The sequence below is a fragment of the Ursus maritimus genome, unplaced genomic scaffold (assembly GCF_017311325.1).
Source record: "Ursus maritimus isolate PB19 unplaced genomic scaffold, ASM1731132v1 scaffold_31, whole genome shotgun sequence".
NCBI lineage: Eukaryota > Metazoa > Chordata > Mammalia > Carnivora > Ursidae > Ursus > Ursus maritimus.
This window is the reverse complement of record NW_024425675.1, coordinates 10,918,608-10,937,611: the sequence shown is the minus strand read 5'-3', so window position 1 is coordinate 10,937,611 and position 19,004 is coordinate 10,918,608. Positions and strand designations below refer to the sequence as shown.

Sequence of the window (19,004 nt, the reverse complement as noted above, 5' to 3'; positions counted from 1 at the left end):
TTGGTGATCGATCAGCTTCCCCTTCACTTGGATTCCAGGAGAACTTGATTCCTTGGCTGCTTTTCCTCGGACTCCTTTGCTAGCTTCTCCTTGTCCTCCTCATTTCTAAATATTGGGATGCCCCAGGGTTCAGTCCTTGGATCTCTTCCCCATCTATCCTGACTCCTTGGGTGACCTCATCCTTCATAATAGCTCTAAATCCCTTCTACACATTGACTACTCTCGAATTAATGTCTTTACCCTCAGCCTCTTCTCTAAACTCCAGACTGGAATATCCCATGGCCGGCTCATCTCGGATGTTCAAAGGGAAAAAAAGTTCAAAACCAAAGTCCTGGCTTCCCCTTCCAAATGTCCTCTTTTTACATTCTTCCTCATTTTAGTAAATGACAACTCAGTTCATCTGTTGCTCAGGCCCCAAACCTTGGAGTCATTCTTGAAAAGCAATGTCCAATCCATCAGCAAATCTGATTGGCGGTTTGGGCTTAACTCTATAATATGTACAGAATCTAAATACTTCTCACCACTTCCTCTGTAACCATTCTGGGTCAAGCTATTATTATTTCTCACTACGATTACTGCAGGGGCCTTCCAAACATCTCTCTGCTTCAACCTTTAACCCCTTCATTCTATTCTCAACACAACAGACTTCTTTAAAACAGAAGGAAGATCGTTTCTCTCTCCTCAAAACTCAACAAAGTCTTTCCATTTATGAAGAGCCAAAGGAGAAGTTCCTACAATAGCCTCCAGATTCTACATGATTTTACCTCTCATTGCTTCTGAATTCATCTCTCATTAATCTCCCCTCACTTATTCTTCTTGGGCCTCCCTGGCTTTTCTTCAACTGTGCCAAACCAAGCCAATATCACCTAAGGGCTGCTGCACTTGCTGCTTCCTCTGCTGGAACTCACTTCCCCCATCCACGTGATTTATACCCTTGTTTCCTCCAAGTCCCTGTTTCAAATGACCCCCATGTTACAGACCACCTTCTCTGACCGCTCATCCCACACCCCCTTTGACCCACCCCATGTCTTTGACCCAGCTTTATTTTTCTCTACAGTGCTTTTCACTATCTCACAAATTTCATATTTTCTTGGTTTTTTTCTCACTTTTTATTTCCTGCCTATTTTACCTAGAATGTAAGTTCCAGGATGGCAAGGAATTTATTTTGTTCACTCCTGGATCCCTAGCACCTAGAACAGGGCCTGACCCACAGAGTATAACTATTCGTTGAATGACCACGCTATGGCAAGTTTGTGCTCAAAGAACCCCCAGTAACATCGTCTTCTTATTTCCTGACAAGATTGTCTCCCCCACCTACATTTAGACTTTCCCTTATGGTCCACTTGCCATATAGTCATATCTTCTTATTGCCCTATAGCTCAGAGTTAGTTCCTGGACTCTGTGGGGCCATTGTAGAACGAGGCTCTCTCTCTCCTTCCTCTCTGCCATCCTCAATAATTAGCTGAGTCCTAACACTTGTCTTCTGGTGGGCCCAAAAAACTGCCACAATCTTTACGAAAAAATAAATCTTACTAAGAAAAGAGAGAGATTTCCTCATTAGGGAAACAAACCATTCCCTCTGGGAAGACCTGCAGCGGGCTTCCATTTATTGTGTCAGATGCCCACTTCTTAAGTGAAACAGAGGCTGAGAAAGCAAGTTGGTACGAGCAGTCTCTGTCATGGAAGACAGAGAAGTTGCGGTCAGGAGTAAGGACATCTTTTGGATAAGCAAGCAAGAGTGTCTGCTGAACTGCAAATGTTTGTAACTTCTAAGAAATTTTTCTTCTCTCTTTTTCATCTTCTCTAATTCTGTTACAGGGTCTTGTTCTTGTTTTAGAATTACTATATCTTATTTTGTCTCCAAGGGAATGTTAAACATAATATTTTGAAGTTTTCTTCTGTTCCTTGCTTTATCTCTTATTTTCTCGACGTTCCCTTTTATCTTGTATTTTTGTGTGGTCTTTCTCATCCAAGTTAGAGATAGTTCCTCTTGTTTGTCTTTTCCTATTTAAAAGAGAGACACCAAACAAACTGTTTGGAAAGAGTATGTGTCTATCAAGGGGCAGAGAGTAATGACAGACGGATTTACTAGAGGATTCCTTTGGGGATAGCGGTCCTTTTCCATGGGAGACTCCCAAATGCAATACGTGGAGGTCCTTTCTTTAGGGCCACTCAATTTCTTCAAAAAAGAGCACTCACTCTCAAACCTCAGTGCCTCATTGGTGGGGTGCGGAGTGGTAATGTTCTTGTCTGCTAAGGAAGGGGGCTGACGTTCCCAGAATCTCATATAGAAATTGTAGCTTAATCCCCCCAGGCCTCTGTTTTACTCAATGTCCACAATTTTAGCACCTCTTTGGTTCAATTTTTCTTGCGAAATTAAACTTTACTTTCCTGCAACAGTGGAAAAGGGGGCAAGGCTGGGTTGGGAGGCGAGGAGAGTGGTCATCTGACTTCAAACAAGGAAGGTGAGGTCAGGGGACCAGGAAGTGCAAATGGTCTGTGCAGACGTCAGCTCACTAACTGCTGTACCTGACTCAGTCTCTCAAGGCCCTGCTTGACTTGCTCTTTGCTGCTCTTTGGTGTCCTCCTGTGCGGGCACTTGGGTCTCATGCACCTCCATGACATTATGTCCATTACCTCTGGCACTATTATATGCCTCTCCTGTTCAATTTGCCCATTGAGGTTTCATATATACACATATATGTATGCATATATTATATCACATATAATCAGTATCACATATAATTAATATATTAATGTCATTTTAGTGGAAAATGCAAATCAAATGTGTGGGGTCAATCTGTCATTTTTATACAGATATTCAAAGATTTTAAAGATGACATTAATTCAGATGACCCTACCAATCTTGAAAGCTGACCTTATCATTTCACAAAAGAAGAAAGGAAAGCCCCGAGAAATGAGTTCTTTGCCGAAGTGAACTGCAGTCCTGAGGTTCTTCTGGAAGGCAGCACGAAGATGTTGTCAGGCCTTCATGCCGTTGAGTCAGGCTGCCTGGTTTTGCATTTCAGCCCCATTCTCAACCACATCCGTGATCTTGAGACAGTTTTTTAAACTCGCTGTCACTCACTTTCCTTATATGTAAAATGGGGATGATATCTGTTACCTAACTCATCCAGCCACGGGTGGCATTAATGCATTAATAGTTGTGAAGCACTTGAAACAGCACTTTCACATAGGGTCACAGCAGTGCCTTAATCAACATCACTGGTATTAGTTTGGATAAATCTAACTCAACTTTTAAAAAACCCATGCATAATGCTATTATAGTAGAAAGAGAGATTAATCTAAGAATTCGTACAGATAATATTAGGGATAATTTATTCTACTATATGTGCTCTATATGTAGACAGAAGCCTAACAAGGCTGCTCACAGAAAACCCATCCTTGGAAAAGTCTGCACGAAATATGTTTAAATGTGAAATACGTTTAAATTTATCCAGTAAAAGAAATGAACTGGATTACATGATGGTTTTCAAGTTAAATTATACTCATTAATCACCTAAAATTACTATTAATTCTAATTTTTACAAGAACACTACCTGAAAACATAGAAATGGAAAGTTACCCTTTTTTGCTGGTCCCAACTGACCTGCATTAAAAGGGAGTGGGTTTTCCTTTAAATAATGAAATAAAACCAGGATATGTTTCTTTCATGGTTAAGTATTTCCCTGGCTATAAGTCAACATCAGTGAAAAGTGATTTGAAGAATGGAGTAGGGACATAATTAATATCTTCCTGTGACCTGGGCTCAGAAATCAATGGAATAAGGGAAAACCCTATTTTCATCTTAAGACATTTTCTTAACGGGGGAGGAAGGATAACATTGTACATTTTCACTTCTTAGATCTCTTAAACACAGGCCAAGAGGAACTTCAAAAGTGTACCAGAATTACTAGAATTACTAGAATTCTAGTTGGGGCAGCTTCTGAGCGTCCTTTCCATCTGCCTTTGCTGATTAGAAGGGCGCTACAACAAAACAGACAAGAGGTTACTAGGGCACCAAAGCCCCTGCCAGTACTTCAGCAAGAGCTCGTGAGAGAGGAAGGAGTAATTCCGGGATTTTAAGGGTCACATGACTCCCAATGCTTCCCACTACTGTATTCGATTAGCATTTTTAGGAAAGGCGGTGCTGACTCATCACCAACTACTGGTCTACCAGGAGTGCTGAGTCTCTTCCTGAGGCATTTCTGCCTAGTCATTTCTATCCGTGGCGTGAGCTTCGGGGCCCTTGACGTATTGTCGTGCCCTTTACTCACTGAGAGTCATCCTGTTTTTGTGCATTATTCTCTAATTTGTCAATGTCTGTTTGGATTCCATTTCTGTTCTCGAGGAGAAAAAAAACGCTAGGCACACACACACAAAATATTTTCAAAACTGTCTTCCAAATGAATGCCAAATTAATAAAAAGAAAGTTAAATAATTCCTGTCCTCGAGAGCTGTAAATCTCAAGCATTTCCTATATGTTGAAATTATCTAAATTGTTAACAATAATATTGCATAGAGTAATGGCAAACTCATGCCATGAAGTAACCCACACTATAATATAAATGAGAATAAAAACGTTAAATTTGAACTGTATTATAGCACAAAGACCATCATAAAAGGTATTTAAGGAGATTATTTTCTCTTAAGTATTTCCCCAGGTCATTTTCTTACATCTATTTTTCCCCCACCAAATCCAAATTATTTCTTGGTATCTTACCTAGCATATAAAGTCCATGTGTTTTATAAGATACACACAGAATATGTAATTTCATAAACACTTTTATGGCCTTGATGCTAGATTTTATATTCTACATCCGTTCCAAAATGTTGATAAAAGTAGTCCAACTTAATAAAGTCAGGGCAAGCATTTTTGCCACCTGCACTTATTTTTTGTGCTGAAAATTAGACATTCTCTGGATACAATTAACAAAATACCACATTGCATCTTTCTTGGAAAAGGTCAAGTACAAAAAAATTAAAATGATTAACAGCATGCTTATATAGCATGATTAAGTTCCATGGGTCCAGAATGCACGGGAAGGATAAACGGGACAAAAGCAGAGACACATGATGCAATGGGAATCTGAGGCATCTGATGCAGTCAGTACTCCTACATCACACACCATCTGCTCGGCCAGGCCTTGCCTAGTTCCCAGATTCTTCAGCTTTCACTCCTAATAGCTAAGTCACTTGACCCCACGCCCACTGCACCTACTGACTCAACCTCAGTGAATCTCTAGGAACAAACCCAACCTTAGATGGGATTGGAACTCTGGAACTGCTGGGCAGGCAACCGGAGCCGAATGTTATGACTCAGTCCTCTCCTGCTGGCTTTGCCCTTCTGCTTTGTTCTCAAGATCCAGTAACCACTGTGCATTCTGGATTTATGCCTTGTCCTGTTTTCTGTGCTCAAGCCCCTTCCTGGAAACTCATGCAGTACTCCTAAAGAACTGGGGAGCTCCCTTCTGCCTATCTGCGTCCTAGGTATTGGGGTCCTTTTCCTCACCCACAGCTCCAAGAGGCAGCCACGGTGTTGTGCTTCACAGTCCTAATTCAGGAGCTGGACAGACCTTGGGGGTCCAGCTGAGCTCTCTGGCCTCCATGTCCTAACCTGTGCAAAGGGGATGTTAGTAGAGCCAACTTCATACGGGTCTTGTGAGGGTTTAATAGTTAATACATATACAGTACTTGGAACAAGAGTTGGTCATGGTAGATAAGTGCTCAGTGAATATTAGGTTTTATTAATTGTAGAAGCAGTGGTAAAATACAAGCCAGCTGACACTATCAGCCGAGTGGGCGGAGCTCTCCAGGCTGTGGTCTTTACATCCCAGTTTTCTACTACCTGTTACACTTGCTGCACTTGACTTCAACTCGCACTGGTAGCAGAGTCCATTCCACAGCACACCCCACCGCGCTGGGTCTTGTTTCTTATCCTGGATTCAACCCCAGCTGGTGGCAGTTACCAAGTTAAGCACAGCTCTGTCTCAGAGTTGCTTCTATAATTTAATCATTACTTCTGCATTATTCTCTTATTTGCCCTCCCAGTGTTTGCTTTTCATAAGGCAAATCCTAATAAGCATCTCTACAGAAAACGAAATTGGCACACAAAGAACGTTATTTACAAAATAGCGACCGTAAGGAAATGACAACTAAAAATATTGCTGGAAACCTACCATTAACCTTATTACACAATGCAGCTTTTGTTTCATTTCTTCAATATCTTTTACTTGACAGAATTGGAAATCTCAAAGTAAACGCGCCTAGAGCAATGCTAAATTCTCTCTCTTAAGCTCAGACTAGATATTTGCTTCATGCTGAGTTTCTTCATCCCATGCACGTTGAAAGCCAGTAGTAAATACATCTTAAGAACCAAAGGTCAAAGACAAAACAGGTAATGTCAACACTCTGTTTCAGTAAACACACAAACACGACAGATGTTCCACCATCTCTATCCAGAGGTCACACAGAAATTATGCTCTGGCTTTCATAAATGCTTTTGATTAATTTTAAGGATTTCGGTGGATGGATTCAAACCACCCAGGCCTCTTCCTGGTGTATTCTTTAGTAAATAATTTGCCCTTTGAAGTCTGCAAAAATGATCTGAGGATATTAAAAATATTTCAGCTACTAAGGTGGAAAAAATCTGCAGCTTCAGAGAAGTATCTTGCCATTTCAAAACAGTATTGGAATAATATCACAGGACCTGAGATAAAAGAATAACTAAAGGGTAAAGACAATGTTTTCTGCTACATTTCAGCTATTCAAACACTTGCAAATGGTATTGCAAGAAAAAGCGGGACTACCAATTCATCAGTTCCAAGTGGTATTTTTTTCACATTTTAATATACCCAAAATCAGGACGCATCATACGATCCATGTCATGGCTTAATTTATAGCATTTTTCCTTTCTTAGTGGTATATGAACTAGTGTGTACTTTACAGTCTATGATGTCTTAGGTTTAATGAAATACAGTAAATATTGGAATGTCTTTCGTCTCTCACCTCTCCTTCTCTATTCCTTTATTTTCCTTGACTCCCTATTCCCTTAGTTTTCCTTCTTTCCTTGCTTAAAAAGATAAATAGATATAGATATACATAAATTATATATATTTATATACACTCTACACACACATATACACCAGCCTTGGACCCATCCAGCACCCCCAGACAACTGGGGACCTCTCTTCTCTACCTGTCCATCACCAAAGAATTGAACTGGAATCCTTTTCTTCAACCCAAACCCAAGATGGGACTCTGCTAAAGCTGGAGTTTCTGTCTCAAAAAGAAAAGGCGCATTCAATTCAAAGCCACCTTACTATGTAGGAAAAGTTCAGTAAAAAGAAGTATAGGGAAAAGTGAAAATTTCTCATTAACACTAAGGATGCTGGATCTGGTTTCTCTATGCCATTCCCCTTCCTCACCAGCATGGCTAATCAAGGACTGGCCTAAACCCTTTGTTCTGAACTCTGGGAATGCGAGAGAAGAGCCGTATTTTAGTTTTTCTCTTCTCTCATGGGAATAGGTTTGTGGCCAACCCTTAGCTCTAACGAGCCTCTTTAATGAAGATGCCGGCGTCCCCAGGGGCCCACATGCCCTGCATGGCAAATCTCGGGATTGTATTTTATCTCCAAAAAGCTTTCTGGGGGTGCTGCCAACACACAGGAATTATTAATTAATACGGGCAGTGTGTGTTCAAACAGCATGGGGGAAGGATCTTGGGAAACTCCACACTGCCTAATACAAAGTTCTTGTCAGTTTTTAAACCTCGAAGTTTGACGAAGACTTTGCTCACAGGTTAGCTATCCAAATGATGGAACACAAAGAGTATTACATTTTAGCCTCAGGTTGGGTCGTCTGTAAATTAACGAACCTTTCAATCAGGGCAACATTTTGGAAGCAATAAGGAAAAAATGCTGGGCAGAGAATACATCCACATACAGAAGAGCCGGCTGAAAAGTCATTTGTTGGCACCCACCAATGCTCCCCTCCAACTTTTCCCAAATCCTCCTATGTTTCTCTACTTCCAAGCCCCTTAGAATAGATATTCCAAAAGTTCTCCCGCCCCAACCCTGATAGAACTTTCCCCACACACTAAATTGGGTAGCTCATGAGCTGGCCGAAGGATGCCTGTTTCTCCTTGACTCAAGTCTTTACGCCCTCAGGAGTTGGTATGGAGCTTGTGCTCGAGGCTGTTTCACAATTCTGCCGGATTTAGCTTCCCAAGAACCAGCTTTAAGTGAATCCAGAGAGCAAGCAGGTTTAGCGAATGTTCAAATCTTTTGGAAAGTCTCCATGGTATAAAGGGGAAAGATGAGAAGAAAAGCATGGTTTCCCACAATTTAGAGGAAAACCAAGAATCAACATTGATTATTCGTTTTCTTAGAGGGTACTTCTTCATAGTTTATTAATATCATGTATAAAACTTTTCAAAAACTATGTGGTGAATGGTCTATTTATCGACATTGCCATTTTTCCCAGCAATTACCGGAGCTGGCTTAACCTAGTTAGGTAGGTGTTAAAATAAACCTCAGAAAAAAATTAAGTTTATCCCTTTTTTAAAAAAAGATTTTATTTATTTATTTTAGAGAAAGAGAGAGAGAGAGCACAAGCCGAGGGAGGAGCAAAGGGGGAGAAGGACAAGCAGACTCCACACTGAGCACAGAGCCCAACACAGGGCTCAATCCTGGGACCCTAAGATCAGGACCTGAGCCGAAATCAAGAGTGGGACGTTTAACATACTGAACCACCTACGTGCTCTTAAAGTTGATTCCTTTTGGTCAAATTTTTAGCCTACTACATCTTAACACATCAACACACCTCTAGAGAGACAGTATGTCTCAGTGGTCACAATCTTGGGCTTTGGAGTTAAACTTGAGTTTGAAGAGTAGACCCTCCACTTACAAGCTGTTTGACTTTGGACATGTTACCTGACATCTCAGGTCTCAGTTTCCTCATCTGAAAAATGGGTATAATGTTACCTAATATTTTCTCTCTACTATCACATCAGTCAAGTTTTGAGTTTTCTTAATTCCTTTCCATCCTCTCCACTTCCTGGGAAGTTATCCATGATATACATAATATTCCTATTCTTTCAAGGATTCTCCTTAAATTTTAAATAGGCATATCTGACTTAAAGTTTACAAGTCATAAACACTTCTAGGCTTCCCCTAAACAATGCACAAAATTAGAATGCTTTCACTCTGGTCATTTACAACTGATTGTGGACTGGCATTTTAGTTCCAGCCTGTCTGTTTTACCACCAAAATGTGTCATCATCAGTATTTTTATTTTGTCAATTATTATGTTAACCAATCAAAACTTATCTTTTTTTAAGAACCAATGTTCTTTTTTTTTTCTTTTTTTAAGATTATTTATTATTTGAGAAAGAGAGAGCGTGAGAGAGAGAGACCACAGGCAGGGGGTAGGGGAAGAGGGAGAAGTAGGCTCCCCCCTGAGCGGGGAGCCCTATGAGGGACTCGATCCCAGGACCCTGGGATCATGACCTGAGCTGAAGGCAGGCGCTTCACCGACTGAACTACCCAGATGTCCCAATCAAAACTTTTGATTTACCTACATGCTTGTCAGTTTCTTCATTTATTCGTTTGGGTTCAATTTCCTTCTTACTAAAATATACCCTTTAAGAAGTGCTTTCGGCCAGCATTTGTTACCGGGAAACTTTCAGCACGTGATTGCTCATGTCCCCAGCTGGCACTGACACTTGAGTCAGAGATTAACAGGGAACGAAAATCACGGTGGACAATTATCTTCTCTCAGAACGTTGATGATAGTACTCCATGTCTTCTGATTTCTGTTGTGGCCTTTGAGAAGTCTGTCGATCCTATAGTGATGATTCCTTTAGAGACAGTTTCTCTTTGTTCCTTTCACAATCTATTCTTTGACTCTGGTGTTTTGTTTTTCAGTTTCACGATGACGTGCTAGGTGTGGTCTCACTGTGCTTCCTACGTCTGAATAGTCATGTTCCTTCATCAGCTCTAGCATATGAGTAGGCATTATCTTATCAAAAACTCCCTCTACTCAAGTCTCGCTAAGGAGGAGTCTTTCCTTCTGGAATTCCCACGTGACATATTTTGGGTCTTTTTCATTCACTCTTTTATGTCCCCTAACTTCTCCATCTTATATTCCACCTCTATCCCCACTATCTTCTGGCTACTTTTTTCAGATCTACCTTCCAGTTCAGAATTCACATCCATATCAACATTATCCTGTCATTTGACTTATTATCTTATCCATTCAGTTACGTTATTTTTTGCTGCTAGACGTTCTATTACTTCACTTCTAAAAGTTTTCGTTTATTTTTTTTTCTTTTCGTGCTGTCTTACCTTTTCTTTAAATCCTTTCATTTATGTCTTTAGTTATATTAACTATAATTATTTTCTATTCTCTTTCAGATCGTTTGTGTCCCTATCTCTGCTATTTATTTTTGCCAGCTGATCTTGCCCATGGTGAATTGTTTCTGTGTATCCTTTGTGCTTTGGGTTTGTGCACTCAGCTTAAGTACAGCTTATCTGAAAGAATCCGGCCTACGTGGAGGAACTCCAGAGAGGTTTTCAGCTGCCTTCTACCAGGCACCTTGGGGATATTGTGGTCTGAGCCCAATTTTAATATTAAATTCTCTGGCTGGACTTTCCCAGACGATGCAGGTAAAGTAAATTAAAACCTTTAGCTCACATTTGGTACAGACTTGAATTTAAAAATTCCCACAGGATATTTTACTTTCCCTTTCCAGCCTAGGCCAAAAAAGACAAGGTAGTGTCTTAGGGTCTCCCATTTCTTAAGGTCTCCCGTTACTGAAGGGTGGATTTTTTTCACCAAGGGCATGCATCTTTGAGGGCACTGGCTTGCTAGAGGGTCTCATTCAACTTCCCATTTTATGTTGGTCCAAGGCTTTATCATCTGGCTCTGCAAGGGTGTGAAAATCCAATGCTGAGGCAACAGCTCCTCTTCCATAAACCCCTCCACCACCCCAGCCCCCAGTTCATCTCTGGTCTGATTCTCAGACTTTTCATTTCTGTTTCGTGGATACCCTGTACCTTCTTGTGAGCTCCAGGAAGCATTGAAAAGGTTTTTAAACAATTATTATTATATTTCACCTAGCATTTTTAGGTGTTGGTAGCAAGAGGATTTCCAAGTTGTCTGTTCCATAAAACTGCCACAAGCTAACTCTCTGTTTGGTCTGTTAACCTACTTGAATGTATTACTTTGAGAAAAAGAAGACTTTTTAAAAATGTGTCACGTACTGATATAATACAAACAGATGGAATGTAGTGTTTCCTTGGATTAGATCTGCTGAAAAATTAGGCCTCACAGGTGAATAAATTCTAATGAGAAATAATTGATAAATATTTGATTCTTTGTTAAATTGAATACTTTCACAAATTTTGTTGATCTTATAAGAAAAGCTACAAACTATAGCCACTTGTGTGCATATGGGATGCCATATACATAGTAAGTTCTCTCTGATGCAACTTCCAGATTTCCTCAAGTAAAGCCACCATTTCTTTCTTTTCTTTTCTTTTTTAATTTTTTTGTAGACAGACAGAGCATGAGAGCAGCGGGATGGAGGGGTAGAGAGAGAGGGAGAGAGAGAATCTTAAGCAGGCTCCATGCTCAGCTCTAAGCCCAACATGACCTAAGATCATGACCTGAGCTGAAATCAAGAGTCAGATGCTTAACCTACTGAGCCACCCACGTACCCAAGTGCCCCAAAGCCACTACTTCTTAAAGGCACATCATTGCATAATGATAATAATTGTATATATATACTTAGTATGTATCGAACATATATTTTAGGAGAAAAATATCACTAACTCCTTCATAAATGTTGGCAAACAAATTCATATCTCATGAAACAATGAAGTTTTATGGAAAACCTTAGAAAATTTTGTGGGAAATGTGGGTATGTTGCAAAGAGCACAGACTTGAGAGACAGTTGGGCCTGGGCTCTGAAGCCATCTCTTCTATTTATTAACTGTGTGACATTAGGTGAGTTAATGAACCTGTTTGAGCCTCCTTTTCTTCATCATTAAAAGAAGAGATGAGAGATATCCCGCAGGGTTGTAGTCAGAATTAAATGAGACAATGAATTCATATAGCAAGTACTGAATGAACATTGGTGGAAAGACAAGGAAGGACAGAAGGAAAAAGGGAGGGAGGAAGGAAAGAAAACTTGAAATGCCAAGGAATTAAGGTTGCCAGTGTTCCTCTGTTCATTAAAGAACAGGAGTATGTTGGCCCTGCTTTTCAAAGAATTAGCCTAGTGTTAATTTCTAAATAATCTTTGGCTAAAATGTTATCGTTCATGCAAATTCATTCCATGTCTTATGGGATGTTTCATATACAACAAAGACAAGTCAAATTGCTTGGAACCTGGGATGTTTGAAGCCATCCACCCCTCTGAAGGTCCCTTAGTAAAGAGTAGAGGGCATCCGGCAATGAGGGACCTCCTGGGAAAAGAGCCCCTCAAGTGACTTATGAACGCAATGGCTGCTACAGGGAGAAACATGGCTTCTGAGCCAACTGGACTTTCAACTTTTCTGCCCCAAAGAAGAAATTTAAAAAGAAACACGGAGCAAGAGGCTAGGAGGAAGTAAAACTACACAATGCTTTTGACCAGCACCCACAATGTACAGCGCCGTGCTCGCCTTCCAGAAATTTCCAAAGGAATCAAAAGAACACTTTCACGGTCACTGTTGCTGCCAAGATGTTTTCAAGATGTCTGCTCTCTATGCACAGGTTTGGAGGTATGTGGGAACACCAAACACCCTCAGAGGAAAATGAGCTGGTCCTGGTCCCCTTATTTGGTGATGTTTATGAGTTTTTGGTTCTTTAAAAACATGTTTCTGCCCTCAGGAATGTTGAAAGAGCTCGAGTATGTAAAGGGATGGTCAGCTCAGGCCTAACCTGATGCAGCAATTAATTCATCACTGGATGAAGACAGCTTATGTGCTAGGAGCAGAAAGCTGTTCACATCACACCTCAGTCTATGAATATGGTTTTTCCCTTCATTTCTGAGGATAGTTAGTTAGGGGACAAGCTTGTTCTGAGTAGGCAGGTAGGCTTTTATATTGTACGTGAGTAGTTTCTCAGGTGATAATCTGTGTCATCTTGTTGATAGACAGGAGGAAGGACAGTCAGTAAGAAAAGACAAGACACACGGCAGTCGTCCTACAGGACTTAAGTGTGGGATGAAAGCAAAAATACGCAGTGTGTGGGAATGGATGAAGGTGGTGAAGATGTAAAGTCTACCATTGCCTTCCTTCTTCATCAGAACCCTGGGCAGGAACCCCCACATCCTTCTCCCCAGGAAAAATATGTTGATTTGAAAATATCTGTCTAGATGCAGCAGTAATGCTCATAATGCTACTGGAATTTTAGAAATGCAAATGTTTGCTTTGAATTAGTATCACATAAATATAAGTTAACATATGTGTTAGATCTAGGTTAAAACCTTGATCGAATAAAGAGAAGATGTTCAGAGAAATGGACAAGAGATAGATAGCAGTATTGCTTAATCTGACCTGGATTACAATGTTGTTAGTTTCAGCAAGATTGACCATATTCTGGGTCACAAAGTAAACCTCAACAAATTTAAAAGAAGTGAAATCATACAAAGTATAGTTACTGCAAAAGAGTTAAACTAGAAATCCTACAGAACGATCTCTGGAAAATCCCCAAATATTTGGAAATTAAACAAGAAATAATTCATGAGTGAAAGAGGAAGTCACAAAAGAAATGAGAAAATAGTTTGAACTCAATGAAAATGAAAACAAAATATCAAAAACTGGGGGATGCAATAGTCAATATCATACCGACTGAGAATAAGGCAAGGATGTTTTCCTTCACCGCTCCTATCCAGAATTGTACAGGTAGTCCTAGCCAGTGCAGTAAGGCAATAAAAAGAAATAAAAAGTCTACAGATTAGAAAGGAACAAGTAAAACCATCTCTGTTGACAGAAGATATTACAAGAAATCCTACAAAAAAGCTGTCAGAACCAGTAAGACAGTTTTGAAAAGTCATAATATTTAATATACAAAATCAGTAGTATTTAGATATGCTAGCAATAAACAAAAAGAAATTGAATTTCAAAGAGAAACTTACCAAATACAATAAGACCAAAAACATTTTAAATATTTAGGTGTAAATCTAACCAAAGATGTCTAAGATCTGACTCTTGAAAACTAGACAAACACAGATATTAAATAAGACCTAAAAAATTGGGAAATATATCCTTTTCATGGATTGGAAGAGTAAAGAGTCTTAAGATGTTAATTCTCCCCAAATGGATCTATAGATTCAAAACAATCCCAATAAAATTTCTAACAGGTTATTTTGTACAAATCAACAACATGATTTTAAAATTTACATGGAAAGACAAAGAACTAGAATAGCTAAAACACTTATGAAAAAGAACAAAGTTGGGGGGCGCCTGGGTAGCGCAGTCGTTAAGCGTCTGCCTTCCGCTCAGGGCGTGATCCCGGCGTTCCGGGATCGAGTCCCACATCTGGCTCCTCGGCTGGGAGCCTGCTTCTCCCTCTCCCACTCCCCCTGCTGTGTTCCCTCTCTCGCTGGCTGTCTCTCTGTCACATAAATAAATAAAATCTTAAAAAAAAAAAAAGAACAAAATTGGAAGACAAATGCTACCTGATTTCCAGACTGATTATACACGTACAGTAATCAGAACAGTGTGGTATTGACAAAAGGATAAGCATATAGATGAATAGAACTAGACAGTGTCCAGAAATAGACCCACACTTATACAGTCAAGTGAATTTCAGTGAAAAAACAAAGACAATACAATGGGAAAGGATAGTCTTTTCATCAGATGATCCTGGAACAAACAGACCTTCACTTGCAAAAAAAAAAAAAAGGTACCATATTAACAAATTAACACGACATAGATCATAGACCTAGATTTAAGTTAAAACTGTTTATGAAAATGTTTAAATTATGCTCTTTGAAAAAAAAAAGAGCACTGTCATGAAAATGAAAGAACAACCCATTAGCTTGAAGATATACTCAAAGCATATATTTAATAAAGGATTTGTGGCTAAAATATATAAAGAACTCTCAAACTCAATAATAAGAAACCATACAACCCAAATTATTGAAATGAGCAAGATGCGGAACAAACACTTCAACAAAAAACTTATATGAATAGCAGATAAGCAAATGAAAGTATGCTTGATATCATTATTCCTTTGGGAAATGCAAATTGAAACCACAATGAGATATTATCACCTATTTGAATGGGTAAAATACAGGTAAAAAGGAGGAAAAACGGAAACTAGCAATACCAAGTGCTGTGGGTAATATGGAAGAACTGGAACTCTCATCTGCTGGTGGGGATGCACAATTATTCAATCCCTCTAAAAAACAGTTTGGTCATTTCTTACATACACTCACCATATGACTTAGCAATCTCCAGAGAAATTTACTCAATGCAGATATAAGTACACACAAAAACCTGTATGTGAATATTTATAGCAGCTTTGTTCACAATCATCTCCAAGAAGGAGACAAACCAAATATTCTTCAGCTGATAAATTATTTTATTTAAAAATTTTTTTTAAAATATTTATTTATTTATTTTAGAGAGAGAGAGTGCACAGGGGTAGGGGTGGAGGGAGAGAGAGAGAATCACAAGCAGACTCCATGCTGAGTGTAGAGCCCATCACGGGGTTCGATCTCACCACCTGAGATTACTACCTGAGCCGAAACCAAGAGCTGGACGCTTAACTGACTGTGCCACCCAAGTGCCTCTGATAAATGATTTTAAAACTGTGATATATCCATATAATGAAATTGTATTTGACAATAAAAAGAAATAAACTTCTGGTATTCATAACAACATGGATGAATCTCAAATGAATTATGCTAAGATTTATAGATGTACTAAGGCTACATGGTATTTGGTTACATTATATGACATTCTGGAAAGAGCAAAACTCTAGGGACAGAAAAATGTATCAGTGGTTTCCAGGAGCTGCGGAAAGAGTTGACTGCAAAGTACAAAGGGACACAAGGGCATTTTTTATGGTGAGGAATGTTCTATATCTTGATTGAGGTGATTTATATGACTGTATACAATCGTCAAAACTTACAAAACTGTAAACTAAAACAGATAACTTCTCGTGCATATAAATTATACTTCAACACATCTGACTTTAATTTTTAAAAAGAGTTTAAAAAGCTGTTTTCCAGGGAAAAATCCAATAAGGATCAGAGCCAAGTAAATGAGAAAAAAAGTCTTACACGGAAGTACAGCGACTTAATCTAGGATGAAAGGAACCTAAAGAAAACATTTCCAAGAGAAGATGAAACCAACAATTCCAGGTTAAGACGTCTGTAAAATACAACTTAGAAGTCATTGGGAGAATACAGAGTGTCTTAAGAAATGATAAATAATTCACCAGCTGCCCAAGAGCTGAAGCAACTGAATCACAGAGAGTGGTGGGCAGAACCCTAAGGCACGTGCCCGTCTGTTCCCTGGTGTACACACCCTGTTTAGTCTCCTCCACGTGAGTGTGGGTGAGACTACTAGACACGGGAATCCACTCCCATGATTAGGGAGAGAGAGAGAGAATCCCAAGCAGACTCTGCACTGATCATGGAGCCCGTCGCGGGGCTGGACCTCACGACCCTAGGATCATGACCGGAGCCAAAATCAAGAGTTGGATGCTCAACCGACTTGAGCCACCCAGGTGCCCCAGGTCAGCTTTTTCAAGAGGGGTCAGGCCCTCACTAAATGGAAAGATTCTGCTGTGCTGGGAACTGGCGGGTGGAGGGGACCATGGGGCAAAGACCTGAGGGCAGCCTATAGGAGCTGACCGGGTCTCCAGCAGGGAAGCGGAGACTGAATTCTGCCAACAGCCAGTGATCTTTTGTCAAGTGATCTTGGAAAGGTCAGTCATCTGCAAACCTCAGATGAGATCCCACCCCTGGCTAATGGCTTGATTTCAGCCATGGGCAGAGAACCCATGCCCGGATGGCTGATCTTGAGAAACTGAGATGATAAATGTGTGTTGGCTTAAGCCACTAAGTGTGTCGTGACTTTGTCACGCAGCATTAGAAAACCAACTGGAAGAGAGAATTAAAATGTGTCAAGCTAATTTAATCAGAAAATACTTCCATGATATTGACTCCAACAGTTCCTCACCCAATAGTAGGCTAGCTTTAATGATTTATTATACATTGAGTCAAAAAGCATCACAGAAGACAACAACACAGAAGACGGAAGACCAAGGGGATGACATCTTTGGAGGATACTCTCCCTCAGTTCTGTCCAGTGCAGGCCAAGAAAGCCCCAGTACAGACTGGTGGATGGGCCTTCTGTTGGAGGCTTTCTGATCTTGGCTCATTGCACTTGGTAACTCACTGTCCCTACAGACTTCCCTTCTCCACTTCCAGGTCATGATTGCAGCCACCCCAGTACTAAGACTGTCCTCTCTGGGCTGGACACCCTCGCACAGGTCTCTAGGGCCAACGGTGACATCCAGACCGGAAACACGTCAGTGTTCACTGGACTTTCTTAACAGTCATTGTTAACACACTCATTTGTGAGGCTAGTCACCAGGAAATAACCACTCAGCCTTATAACCATAAAAGAAGCATGAATCATTCCTGAAGCATCTTTCCATATATGTGATAACAGAAAAAGGGCTTTCCCCCCTAAACAGTATTATTTCAATTACAGGTTGCAGTACCTTGCAAATTTAAAAAATGACATTCTTCATTTTCATCAGATTATCAATTCTTTTATTCTAGAAAATTCTTTATGCTAAACATTATATAATGAAAATGGAATTAATAACTTACCCTGTAACTTTTTAGTCTGATGAAATCAACCTTCATAGAGACAAATCTATCTGAATTGCGACTAATGTTCTTAAGGTGTTCTACGAGATCCGCACAGAACTTGTAACCTCCTTTAAGCACACACAGGACCACAATGTCACAGTTTCCTATGTCTTTCATAATATCCTTGGCCAGCCGTTCAGTTCTGAAAGAGGGATTAAAAGATATATTAAAGCATTAAGTACTTCTGAGTATTTTTTTTCCTTAAAAAAAAATGCAAGATGCATTACCCATATTAGATTATGCAGGGGAGTGTGGAGGAGAGCTCGGGAGGCAGAAGCCTACGGATAAAGGAGCTTTGTTCAAGCTGGACAAAGAGAGAGTGTTCAAACCATATTGCTGATAACCACATCATCCCTAGCACATTTTTGCTCCTTGGTGTCACAAACATGAGTAAGGTGTAAGATATATGTCAAAGATCACGAATGTTATTATTTTATCACACAGAGCCTGGTTGTTCACAATGCTATGAACGTATCTGGTGATGTTATGCTCGCTCTATAGCAAAGGGAGAGGACGTGAAGAATGACTCACCCACCTTACAGCATTAGAAAAGACTGGAAGAAAAGTCAAGCCCACAGAAACTATCCAAAGAATCACCTCTGTCTTCTATTTGACAAAGATGGCACATTACCTAGGTGAAAGGTGCCCAGGGTACAATTCCAGTAGGCATCATTTCCACGGAGCACCATGTGAATGATGCCTTCCTGGAGCTAGGCAATGGGGCAGCCTCGGGCTGGCACCCCAAGCCTGATTTGGAACTGTCACTGTATTTTTTCTAATTGTTTCATGTCTAGCAGTCCATTGCCCATGTCTCCATACAACATTAAAACCTTGAATGGAGGCAGGAGCTAAGGTGCATATTTAAAAGAAATTCCTACTGGCACTTCAGATAGAATTAGATTTAAAACATGTTAAATGAATGATCTGAACATATATATATATATATATATATATGAATATATATGTGTGTATATATGTATATGTATATATATCTATATATAAAGCATTATATTATATCTCTCTATATATATGATCTACATATCTAATATATTACATAATATATTTTATATATGTTATACATATGTGTATATATATACATACATATATATAAGCATATATA

General features: G+C 39.7%; 1 protein-coding gene across 2 annotated transcripts in view; it reads right to left on the bottom strand.

The window, feature by feature from the left end:
• The window catches only part of PRTFDC1 (phosphoribosyl transferase domain containing 1), a 90,061-nt gene that overhangs the window by 56,934 nt on the left and 14,123 nt on the right, over window positions 1-19,004 (bottom strand). For both annotated transcript variants that reach the window (XM_040645323.1, XM_040645322.1), the window contains exon 3: window positions 17,843-18,026. In XM_040645323.1, coding sequence (XP_040501257.1) covers window positions 17,843-18,026 — 184 coding nt within the window. The remainder of the gene's footprint in view (window positions 1-17,842; window positions 18,027-19,004) is intronic.